We start from the raw sequence: 13026 nt of genomic DNA, 5'->3' as shown, positions 1-13026 counted from the left end.
TATTCGTGTTCTCATGATTCGCGGGTTTCTCTGTGGAACGTTTCTAGCCATTATTTGCGGAAAATTCACCCATTCACGGCATTATTCACTAATTACTGTATTTTCATATAATTTTCATGAATAAATGCACTTTTTGCGATAAAACTATTAAAATACTCAGGTATATGCATTTTTACAGGCTTTTTCTGTGTTTAAACTATCAAAATGGGCAGTTCTAAGTGTTTTTAGAGGGGTTTTAAGTATTCGTGGATTTTAGCTATTTGCGGGGGGGCGTGGGACGCATCTCCCACAAATATGGGAGATGAAATTTATTCAGCTTTCCGTTGATGTTTTAAATTTTTTCTAGCATTATTTATTACTGAGTAATTACGAAACATGTCAGCATATATATATATACACGTTGAACACCGTAGTTCAGCCGGAATTTATGCATACGTAGATCATTTCTTGTACGCTTGTTTGTGCATCTGTAAATAACTTCAATATGCAGGTATTATATAACACTCAAACGGCCATTCTTTGTACTTTATTGTGCTGAACAGCAAAATGTAAAAATATCAATGTTTATACTGTATATAATAATTTTTGCTGTATTTTTTCTTGGAAAAAGAAAAAAGATTCTCCGTAATCTAACGACAACTTCTCAACTTTATTCTAACAATACATATATCTTTCTTTTGTGCATCTTATAGGAAATTTATTCAGCTTTCTAATGCTACCTTTATTTTTTTTTCTATCTTTATTTCTTACTTAGATACGATACGAAACGTCAACATAAGTAGGTTGGAAAATCTGGTAATTGCACTCCGTAAAAAATTTGCATTTTTTAATTGGTAACAGCTAATTAGCAAACACATTTATAGCAAAATGATTGCTTTCACGTGAAAGTTCAAACATTTCCACACAATTTACATATAAAATAAACTCCTCCAACCTAATGATTATATTTTTCATGAATATTTCAAAAAAATATCTATGATTTTTCTTAAAAATTTCACGTTCATCATGTCTTTTTTATTATTTCTAAACCTTGCAAAGATTTTCTGATTGCTTTAGTGAAAAATTCAATCATTTGTCAACATCATAAAACAAACCAGAAGCCTATATCAGTTATAGTTTGGACGTATCGATTTTTACAAAGAAACTTTTCCTCGCGAGGCCCACTTTTCCCTCCACGGCATAAGTCGTGTACTGGGTAGCGCTATAGGAACCCCCGTAAGCACGAGAGGGTTAACAGCTGACTATGGGAACAAGAAATGTCTGTCCAAAGGGGAGTACAGAAAAGCAGACTTCTGTACAGATGTAACTCCTTTTGTGGTGAAGGAGCACCACAATTCCCTTCTCTTGATGACTCCAATAGCAAAAAGAGCTGCCTGTTCAAAGGAGCCATCCCTTACTGCCTTGTCAGAAGACAAGTCCATCTCTAGCACATCATGTTCTCCATTTTTCTAGCTAGCACTCCTATCGTCCAGCTCAGAAAACTGAACACCTCAAGAGCCTTAAATAGGTGTTTCACTAAGTGGTCAAATTCCAATGAGGCAAAGAATACCTTAGCTGAAGAAAAAGCTGAACGTCTCGCCAAGTCGATTAATCCTGAGAAGTCACCTTGGGAAGAGGTAGTGCCTTCCAAGGATGGAGCTTCTCCTGTAGATCCTAGTTGTTAATCTGCCGGAGGAAAAGCAAAAGCAGCCTTCCCTTGCTCCCTCCTAACAGACAATCAATCCCATACGTCCTTGAGAGCCTTCCTAGCTGAGGAAGAGAGAACCATCTTCAGTAGGCAAGAGCTAGAGTCTGGCTGATTCCTCATCAGAAAGATACAGACTAGGAGCAGGGTCTCTTTAAAGGATGGGACTTGCCCGGAAAACAACACATCTCTTCCCCAGACTGGAGAGATCAGAATCCGGCAACAACTGGTGGGCAATCACAGTGTTGCCTTTCCAACGGCTGTCGGAACTAAGCACCACAGAATCGGATGAGGGGGCTACTGCCCGTGGGCGAACCTGCTAACCTCCCTTGGACCTCCGGTATGTCTACTCCCAGGTTCAGGGGAGTGTGACAGTGACCTTCGTGTAGGAGAATCAGCGGGGCGAATAGGCACCTCCTCCACTGGCACTGACACTGACACTTGTTTACAACTGTGAACTTCATCCATCAGGACCTTAAGCAACTCACCTAATTTTGATACAGTGTTGACAACAAGATCAAATTTATGGTCAAATTTTTGTTTACAACTGTGAACTTCATCCATCAGGACCTTAAGCAACTCACCTAATTTTGATACAGTGTTGACAACAAGATCAAATTTATGGTCAAATTTACTCTTGAGGCTGGCTACAGCATTGGGACTGGAAACATGACAGCCAGGAACAGGAGCTGATGGAAAAATATTTGTAGGACTAAGGATGGGAGATAATGCAAGGGCAGGAGAAGGAGGAACATTAAGGTCTAAGGCTTGAATGTTAGAGACAGGTTCTAAGTTCACAGCCCTACTCTTGGCACTAACAGATGCCTTCCTTTTCCTATCCCTATCTAATTTACCCAAAACAATTTCAAAACTTTCCACTTTTTCTCATCCCATCCAACACATTCAGCACACGTAAGATCTTTTGAGCACTCTTGTCCTCAACACTTAGCGCAAATTGTATGACTATCATAACTCACTTTAGTCATACGGGTCTTACATCCTTCACTACAGTATCTAACACTTGATGAGCTAGAATCAGACATATTGTAGGAATAACAGCTAAGCTAAGCTAAGCTGAAAAGCTAACAAAATCAACAATACTTCACCAATTCCTTGGAAAAGCAATGCTGAAAACTTCAAACCCAACCACCAAAACATTTGATGCTGCATCGAACATCAGCAGAAAAAGAAGTGATTTTCTGTTTTGTTTTACCTATCATTCCCTAACAGAGGACAGGGTAGTTGCCTACATTTAAAACAAATGAATCACTATCTCAAACTTCGAATTTTTAACTACCGACTGAGTAGCAAAGTACTGTATAGCTATGTAATTACTTGGTAAGTTTCTATGAAAAATGATTTTAAATATTTTTACAGTGATTAGAGATCAACCATCAACAGTGATAAAATATTCTCTTGTGTGCTGTTATAAGTGAGATAATCATAGAGTCAACTAAACTTGTGATGAAGTGTGGTACAGTAAATCAGAGAAAGAAAAAATATGGCAACACGTACCTATGTACGTATGTTTACAGCAGTAAAAACAATTACAAATGTCAGGACGATCGGGTTTTTTATACATATCACAATGATAACAGATCAATAATATAGTATGAAAATGGATTCTGTAAACGAAATAGCATTTTACTGATATGAGAGAGAGAGAGAGAGAGAGAGAGAGAGAGAGAGAGAGAGAGAGAGAGAGAGAGAGAGAGAGAGAGAGAGAGAGAGAGGGGTTATTGAACTGAGGTGTTTACATTGAGCTGTTTTGTGATTTTACATGATTTTAATTTAGCACTTTATTAACATTTTCCTGTGTTTACATTAATGTTAATATTTGAAAATATTAATTTTTTTTATCATAAAAATGTATTTAGTCAAGAAAATAAAATGAAAATATAGTAATTAAGTGAATATTGCTCTGCGAAAAAATTCATGAATTAGTGAATTTTCCGTGATATATTTGGAGATAAGTCCACAGAAAAACCCTTGATTAACTGAAGGTACAACTGCTGATCCGCAATCTAGCGGGATCCACTGTACCACTAGTACTGGTCAAATACACTGATACACACACACACATAGTGTGCTGTTCATGTAAAGGAGTTCCAAACCCTGGTCACTTATCACATGGTGCTCCCTATGCTTGGTGATGAATGAACTAGTAGATGTCACAAGGCTCTGTCAAGCAAATTAAACTCCCAGTCTGTGGTAATCCACTGGTATACAAAAGTGCAACACAATCATGCAACACAGTATCCCAGCACCCATGAGCACTAAACATGGGAGGCCTATTGCTTGTGAACCCTAGTTGTATGTGCACAGTCTGAGGGCAGACTGCTCCTACCAAGCATGCTTCAAGAGAGGCACCAGTGTATGAGTTACAGGTAGTTGTTCTGTCTGAGAAGACATGGAAGACTAAGGGTACCAAGTACCCACTGACTCCACAATCCCGATCCAGACGCCACTTAGTCTACACAAAGAGCAAGATGACAGCAATACATGCCTCAGAAGAAGCATGGGGGTAAGAGGGTTAACTGGCACCCTCCATATGCATACTCACAGGACCATGGCATACAGTCAATACCACAGGTATCAGTCAATGTGCCAAGGGCACAGAAAACCCACATAGTTCCTCATTGGATGGGTGGTTATTGTCCTCAGCTAGCACTCTGCTGGCCCAGCATTCAAGTATCTGGCCAGCCAATGAAGAATTAGAGGAATTTATTTCTGGTGATAGAAACTCATTTCTTGTCATAACATGGTTCGGATTCCACAATAAGCTGTAGGTCCTGTTGCTAGGTAACAAATTGGTTCTTAGCCATGTAAAATAAATCCAATCCTTCGGGCCAGCCCTAGGAGAGCTGTTAATCAGCTCAGTGGTCTGGTTAAACTAAGGTATACTTAGAAAACCCACATAAGGAACAGAGTTCTGAAGTGTGGTCATCCCTCCCATGAAGCTCCCTAGATCTGGTGAAAAAAAAAAAAAAAAAAAAAAAAAAAAAGCTAGTAGAAACCAAGAGAGAGCGAGCACGGCACTATAATGTGTGCACAATTCCAGGGTTTGTGGCAGAATACAAGAAGTTTGAGGTTCAACACATATGCGTGTAAGTGTCCAGGTACCCATTAGAAATAAAGTTAAGTATACCTAGTTTAACCAGACCGCTGAGCTGATTAACAGCTCTCCTAGGGTTGGCCCGAAGGATTAGACTCATTTTACATGGCTAAGAACCAGATGGTTACCTAGCAACGGGACCTACAGCTTACTGTGGAATCCGAACCACATTATGACGAGAAATGAATTTCTATCACCAGAAGTAAATCCCTCTAATTCTTCATTGGCTGATCGGAGAGTTGAATGCTGGGCCAACAGCGTGCTAGCTGAGAGCTCTACCCACCACTCCAATGAAGAACTGGTACCCATTAGAGCCTTAGTGACTGTATGCCTATAGACCACTAAGGTACCCATTAGAACCTTAGTAACTGTATGCCTACAGACCACTAAGATACCCATTAGAACCTTAGTGGTCTGTAGGCATACAGTCTCAGGACTGTATACATGCCAAGCAAAAGGGTGGCACCGACTCTACCATACATGCTTCCAGTGAAGCAGAGGAGAGCATTCATCGTATCACAAAAGCTCAGGTCAACTCGGGTACCAAGCTTGCTCAGTGAGACCCATGCCAGCCTTACCTGTGGCAAGCATAAAACAGAGAGGTGGACAAAAACCACTGCCTCCCCAGCTAGGGAAAGCGACTCTCTTGAAGTCCTGTGGCACTTCCTGTGGGAGATCTGCTAGGGCTCTTCTCTTCTTTCTTTGGGACATAAAGCATGCTTCTTAAATAATGGTTGGCTGCATTAGTCTGAAAACAGAGAAGCTGTCCAGAATCTCTTGAAAATACCAAAACAAGTGTGGTGACTCCCACCAAAAGTAAAGCAAATTCATATGTTCTACTCTCGCCCCTGAACAAATAATCCCAGGGTATTTTCACATAACAGATCTGCACAAATTATTACCTTGGAAATAGATTTTTCCTATACTTTTAGTGTTGCTGCTGAAGTAGATGCTATTGTTTACTGTCGATCAACTATTACACTTTATTAACATACAACTCTACCCAACAATGTTGGGGACCGTGTGGGAACTTTGGGGGAAAATACACTGGAGAAAACCAGATGTTATGTTGGTCTTATGGAATGGTTACACGTATTCACAAGTCATTAGGGAGCTGTATGTTCAAGACGGGAATGGCAAAAGGAAACCTATTATAAAAGGAACTGTACTAACATAATGTACCCTAGCATAAACTAACCTAGTAGGCTGTGTTACTTAGCCATCCTGGAACCCCTAGTAAAGAAAGCTCCACTTTTTACCAAAAGTTCCCCTAGGCTATCACACTGCACATTCGTGATAGCATTCCAGGCTGGCCAGCATACAGTAACGTATTAGTTCTGAGGTTAATTACAGTTGACCAACAAAAAATAATGGTAAAATCTTGATAAGCAACCAAAATACGGTATTTCTAAGTATTAGCTCCGCACAAACTGTATGGAACAGTTCCCGCAAATACGAGAGACGTTCGGGCACTGTGTGTTCAAGAAAGGCTTGGCTAAAGAAGTCTATTATAAAAGGAACTATACTGACCTAATGTACAATACCTAAACTTACCTCGTAGGCTGTGTTACTTAGCAGGGGGCTCCACCCCCCCGACCAGCAGGTGAAGGAAACCACTTTTTACCAAAAGTTCTCCTATAACACTACGCATGCGCGATAGCAAAAATATAATTAGTTCTGAGGTTAATTATGGTTGAGTGACAAAAAAAAAAACGGTAAATTCTTGATAAGCAACCAAAATACTATACAAAAAAGTCAATTTCCAAGGTAGCCTAATACCAGAGGTGGAGCTAATGCTTCGTTCTACCCAAAATACTGTGGAAAAAGTCAGTTTACAAGGTAATACCCCATGCGGAGATGTTATGTAGTTCTAATAATCCCAGTGTCAGTATGTATAATTAATTGAAATTTTGGCTGGTGACATTCCCCATTTCCAACATGAAGTCAGACCTGGCCTAACAGTAGGTTGCAAACACTTAGTCTGCCAAACAAATACGCTGTAATGAAATGAAGCTCCCAAGTTATGGCAGATCCAATTAGCCTCATAGGTTGGGATTTAGGGCTAGTCCTAGCCTATGCCTAACCGGTGGGTTATGCAATGGCTAAATTAGCCTATCGATAAGACATAGGATACTTTGTGAACCGACAGCTGTCTTGTGATACGTCATGTAATAAACCCTGAAAAATGCTACAAGGTTTCTACAACATTAAAATAACCAAAATAAGGCGCATGGCTTTGCCTCGCGTCTCGTTTTATTTTTCCGATTGCAGCCAAGGTTACCCTCAGCGTTCGCAACCCATTTGACTAATCTAGCATCTATGGTTGCCGTGAGACCTACGAGCTACCTGCATAATCCCAGGGCTTGACAGACAACTATATTACCTTTAGCAGTCTTCATAATGAATAATTCCCGACTGTACGGTATCCTTCTTGGACTCGTAACAAACGATAATAGCAACAAACGTAGGCGGTCCCTGCAACGTCTGGCATCCCTGAGCCATGCACCGATTCTTCTTCTTTAATTTCCAATGTGCGAGTGATCAAAGGACGTAGTCGTTTCTAGGCTCCTTGTAGGCTAGCATACTTCTGCAATTTATTTTTTCGTGCTGCATGTCTGTCATGCTTGTTCTCCTAGTATTCACTGGCAATATATTTATTTTGTGACATTGATTTTCGCTCCATACTTGGCCATTTTATTTTTCTGTGGCCCTTTTCTTAGCTGTAGGAAGACATCTTTATGTCAATACTGTTTATTAAATTCAACCCCCAACTCTATCCATTGCTAATTTATAATCACGATATTTCAGTGCATGCGCACAACAATACTAAAGCACCGTTTCTTTTGCAATTCATAATAGCCGCGACATGTCTGTGCGCGGCCCAACGTCGCATTTCACTTTACCGTAAAATATTACTTTAAAATTATAAACAAGAAATGTTACTATAGTAGTGCTCATTGAAAGCCACTTCTTCAATACATCTAGTGTCTGAAGAGAAGAAAAAATATAGCATTTTAAACTAATGCAACCTTAAATGTCAGTTTTTTTTATTATAAACCATCGTTTCTGCTACGATCAAAATTCCGCGCATTTGTAATCTTTAATGATTTCCAGAAACTTCGATATCTCTGACTATCCCGACCAACAGTGACGATTTCCTTTCAGGTACCTGGGACGACTAGGCCTTTACAACAACAACAACAACAACAACAACAATAATAATAATAATAATAATAATAATAATAATAATAATAATAATAATAATAATAATAATAATAATAATAATTCCCTTATGTAAGTTTCAGACAAAATTATACACGTTTTCTTTCGTCCCCGCTCTGCGTTCGCAGATAGGAACGTAGACATCCATAAAAATAAAATTTTAAAGCAATCGGAAATGCCCATTGCTTAGGTAACGATTTGCTACGCGTAGAATTCGCATGAAATCCTTGGAAACTACATATAAATGTAGTAAAATCACTCGATGTCTTAATAAATAAAGTAACTGCACATATTTGTTATTCCATAAGTTAGCTAATTGTTTAACAAAATTGCTTATAGCCACACACTATCTCACGTTCCGCAATTATCAATTTTAGTGGTGAGAGTATAAAGTTTAATTGCCTTACTACTGCCTCAGCAACAGACATGCTTTATTGCAACGTCAGGAACGCAGTGCGTAGGTGAACGATGGTAGCCAACCAATCAATGTGTCAGCAACGAAAGCCTTACCTGTAACTTTCATGCACAGACTGCTGGAAATTTATGGGCTCCGTTTCTTATATTTAGGGCACATTAAATACTTAGATCTAATCAGCTTCATATGACTATCTGTATTTAAGAATCTTTTACGTGAATGGTGATTCTCTTTTGAAAATCTTCCAAAAATCTCAAAAGGGCAGATGGATTCCTCTATAAATTAAATCAAAGATAAATTCTTTCACAGTTTATACACTTTTTAATTCAAGGAAGCTGGAGAGCCAAAACTCAGCAGTTGGTTAATGCTGCTGCTGTCTCCTAAAGCACGTTGATTAAATACTAAATGGCATTTAACTAAGCTGTCACCTATGCTAGAGAAACTACAAATCTGGGTTAAGTGAATATATGTAAAATAACCGTGGTGCATCACTATATTGTGATCGGAAATAATGAGTAAAAAGCCAGAGTAGTGTAAATGAGGGACTGTATTATTCCAGCTTACAAAGAAGATAAAACAGAGGCGCTTTCGACCGTTTGCACAACTGTCCTCTTCAGCCAACTGAAGAGGATCGTTGTGCAAACGGTCGAAAGCTCCCCTGCTTTATCCTTTTTGTATTTTAGAAAAATAGAGTCTCTCACCTACATTATTGTGGTCTTTTACTCATATGTAGAATAAGCAACATAATAAATTAAGTGAAATAATTTTCTTTACATTTTAACAGTGTTAAATTCTTATGATGAGGAATTTATACTCCTAATTTAAAGGCTGGCCTTTTCAGTCCCTGCGTCATTGTGAGGTCGTTCTTTTCAAGGCTGAACCAATGACAGTAGAATCGTGCACAGGCTGTTAAGTACCGAATGCATTAGACCTTGGGCATAATTTAGGCCAAAAGAAAATTACATATAAATGCTTCTGGGCAGGCCAGGATTCGAACCTCTGCCATTTGGTTTTGATACAGAGGTAAACAGTTGGTTTATCCACATGTCGATATTAAAGGATACTTACGGCTTAATTACTTAAAAGTTAAAGAAGTCGCTATTATAGCCTCGTGTTACAAAACTTAACAATCATAATGATGTGTTGATTTCGATTTCCAGTACAGAAACTGAATTCACCAGGAATATGTAGCAGAGTCGAAATCATTTTGTGTCTCTGTTGACAGCACAGTCGATAAGTCTATTGTGTGCCTTGCATAAAACCAAAAAGGCATGGTTCTAACTCTGGCAATACCTGGCCGGATGCAGTTAAACACAACTAACTGTTTTAAACTCATAAATATTGAGCCACTATTATCACTTAGAATAGAATTCCTTATGAGAGAGAGAGAGAGAGAGAGAGAGAGAGAGAGAGAGAGAGAGAGAGAGAGAGAGAGAGAGAGAGAGAGAGAGAGTCACTATTATCACTTAATATACGATTCCTTATGAGAGTGAGATTCTAATAGGTTCACACTAAGTAATATATCTTTCCATTTTCATCTGCAGTATGACATTAGCAATTGATAACGTAGTGCTTGTGGCACACTGCTCTGAAATGCAGTATAAAGGAATTTGCGAAGATTTTATTCTCAAATGCCAATGATACGGGTACCCTAATGCCCTTTTCACCTGTGGCCTGAAACAGACGACAAATGGAATGGGATGGAGAAGTGGAGCTTAACCTGCAAATGAAGAAATATTTTCCCCCTAAATCCGGAAAACAAAAGCAAGAAGAAAATTCCAAATCTTGGAAGTGGGGAGAGAGAAACAGTTACTGAACCTTATCATCCTTAGAGTACTATTGATTTCCGCTATCAGAGTATGAATGGGAATAGGTCGTTTGGAGAGCGTTACGGTCTTAGAAGATTGCTAGGCGTAGTGAATAAATCATTCTCACTCAAAGGTAGTCACTCTGAAGCCTCAGAGTTCATCTGCTAAAGAAACCAGCACCAGTGCAAAAAGCTTTCAGAATTACCTGAATGAAAGTTACCTATTACGAAACAGGAACAACTGTCCATGTAGCAGGTTCTTACCGGATGCTTGATATGTACTAAGTTATCTTTTAATTATAGCTTTTTAACAATAACTCTTCAACCACTTGTAGGAGAAAAAGCCATACTCGTACAACTAAAGCCTCTTAGGAATACAATTATAGTCAACCGATATACAGGAAACATTCAGATAAAATAATGAGACGTTTCACTGATGATAGGCGACATATAAAAGTGTGTTATCGAGGATCAACAGAAGAAAAACTTTGGATACTTTAGACTAAGAATAATACATGTTAAAAGGTTTAGACAAAGCGACTGACTGCCCGTACGGAAGCTTGCGACTGCCGATCGTTATTCGCTTGCAGCACTTCCTTACGCTTGCGTCGCGGGTTGACGTTTAAGTGAATCTTGAGATTAAGGGTGCGTAGGACGCTGCGTCCTTAGTGAGGTTAGGTTAGAATGTGAAGTATGTTGTTTAAAGCGATCATGGTGACGACTGCAAACGGTGGCCACACCGCAACAGCGAGTTAAATAAACCACCAATTGGTGCTTGGCGCAGCGCTCCGCACGATTGTCTTAGCATGCACTTGTAACTTTTTGACTGAGCTGTCTTTTTGCCAGCACGGGCTCTTGCTCATAGAGCAGCTCGTAAGTCATTTAATGACATGAGAGTTAATGTCAGCAAGCGCTGAAATAACTACCGTGAGAGCGGAAAAGTAAGCAGTAATAAGAGCATCAAGAGGAAGCGGAGGGAAATTATCCATTTTTCTTACAATGGGGAGATAGATGCAGTTGGCTGTTTGACTGTAGACTATCTGGCGTTACGATCACCAGGGTCAATGTCGCCAAGAAAGATGCAATGACGGATACGAAAATATTATGGATAAACAGACATCGTTATAAACTAAATACACATATTTAAAGAGCTCATTATAACAAAACTGCTTGTGGAGGAACTAAGAGCCACATCTGGCAGCAAAAAATAATAAGAGATCTGTAGATAGGAAAATTTATTACTATGATTAAGAAACACGGTTTAATGTTTGAGAAAAGTTAATGTCATAGGAACTGACGCTGAATAAAGTGGGAATAACAAATTTTCCAGTTTGAAAATATTTCTTCCTAGTACGTATTAGACTGGATAAGTGGCTTCTGACTGTTGATAAAAGTAGTAAAAAGAGAACTAAAGAAAAAAAGAGACACAAATGAACATTCCAAAACAATAAACCTATTTTAAACACTTTCGAATGCAAAGCGATCAAGAAAGAACAGAAGGTGCCAATGCGAGGATAATAAAAAAGCAAATAAATCACCAGGACAATTGCTCAGGGAAAGAACAGAAGAATATGAAGTTTCATGAAGGAAAATCTTACGATAGAGGCGATGGTCGAAATAAGCGCTTCCCTTAAATGAAACTTATGAACAACATTCAGCTAGAATAATGGATCTTACATTCCACCCTAGAAGCTGACTGTACGATGCCTCTCATGATGTATTGTAACGCTTCAACCACAAGATGACTTTCGTTATTCGTGTGTATTTGTATGGAGACGGAAGAATTTCTGATTCCAGGCAACGAGAAAGGGCTACCATTACTTCTGACTGACAGCAATTGGGAAACGGCACAAACGAAAGTTGTATTAAGAAATTGTTCGGGCGCTTCTGAAAAAAAAAGAGAAAATCATTAACAGTTAAAGACCTCATTACCTGAAAGCTTTTGTAAACGAGACAGTCCAGCAAATAAGAGGATCTGCCAAACAGGAGCAATGCGTTGTGGATTTCCTCTTAGGCTATTTCAGTCATTATTTCATATAGCGGGAAAAGGCGTTGAAGACTTATTCCGCATTTACCTTGTATTAGTTTGTTTTTCTACGGACCTCGGAAAGTAGGTCACACGTGCTAGAAATCCTGAGGCGTTAAGCTTAATCGACCCGGCTTGGGTCGTTAAGACGAGTTACCGGTGCATGTATATTGTACTGAATTTACATATTCAATAACCAGCCTTTAGAATTACACTCGATTCTCAGTTAAAAATAAATGTGTCTGAATGTTTTTGAGCTTTAAGGGAGTCGTTATCAATTACAATCAGCACTTTTAAAGCAGATACTTTGTACGGGATTTATCCTTTAATTATGAATGATTTCGCGTTTTAGGCGATCAATAACCAGTTTTGGGTTCAGACTACAAATGGATTCGTGGGCTGTGTTCACTATGAAGAGCAAAAGACTCCCTCGAGAGATAATGCTTTACTAAATGGGCTGTGTCAATCTATTCGTATTCAGCAGGATGACTGGCTCTGTACATTCCGCATAAAATAACCTAAGCATAGTCTAGCCGGAAATATGAGTTAGAACATCAACAAGTTAAATAGAAGGAAAATGAAGCAATCCAGCAATTTGTGTGGTTCAAACCCACATTCTCTATGACCATTATACCTGTAGAACCACCACCCCCACTCCCCCGCCATTCATTATTTTATGTGGAATTACTAGAGTCAGAATGTTTATAAGAGTCAGGTCAGAAGTATGTTGTAAATGCAGTGATCTTGTCTTAATTTA

The 13026-nt window shown here is 39.0% G+C and overlaps 1 protein-coding gene across 6 annotated transcripts in view; it reads right to left on the bottom strand.

Moving 5' to 3' along the window:
* LOC136850627 (uncharacterized protein DDB_G0284459-like) overlaps positions 1-12059 on the bottom strand; it is a 370523-nt gene extending 358464 nt beyond the window's left edge. For 5 of the 6 annotated variants that reach the window (XM_067124327.1, XM_067124329.1, XM_067124328.1 and 2 more), the window contains exon 1: positions 7183-7329. In XM_067124327.1, the coding sequence (XP_066980428.1) occupies positions 7183-7198 (16 nt within the window). In that variant the 5' untranslated portion in view covers positions 7199-7329. Of the gene's footprint in view, positions 1-7182; positions 7330-11920 lie in introns of those variants that run through there. The other variant, XM_067124330.1, reaches the window with a different exon arrangement.
* Between the last annotated feature and the right edge of the window lie 967 nt (positions 12060-13026).

This window comes from Macrobrachium rosenbergii, chromosome 22, assembly GCF_040412425.1.
Source record: "Macrobrachium rosenbergii isolate ZJJX-2024 chromosome 22, ASM4041242v1, whole genome shotgun sequence".
Taxonomy (NCBI): Eukaryota; Metazoa; Arthropoda; class Malacostraca; order Decapoda; family Palaemonidae; genus Macrobrachium; species Macrobrachium rosenbergii.
The sequence above is the reverse complement of the archived record's forward strand: the minus strand, read 5'-3'. Positions and strand labels throughout refer to the sequence as shown.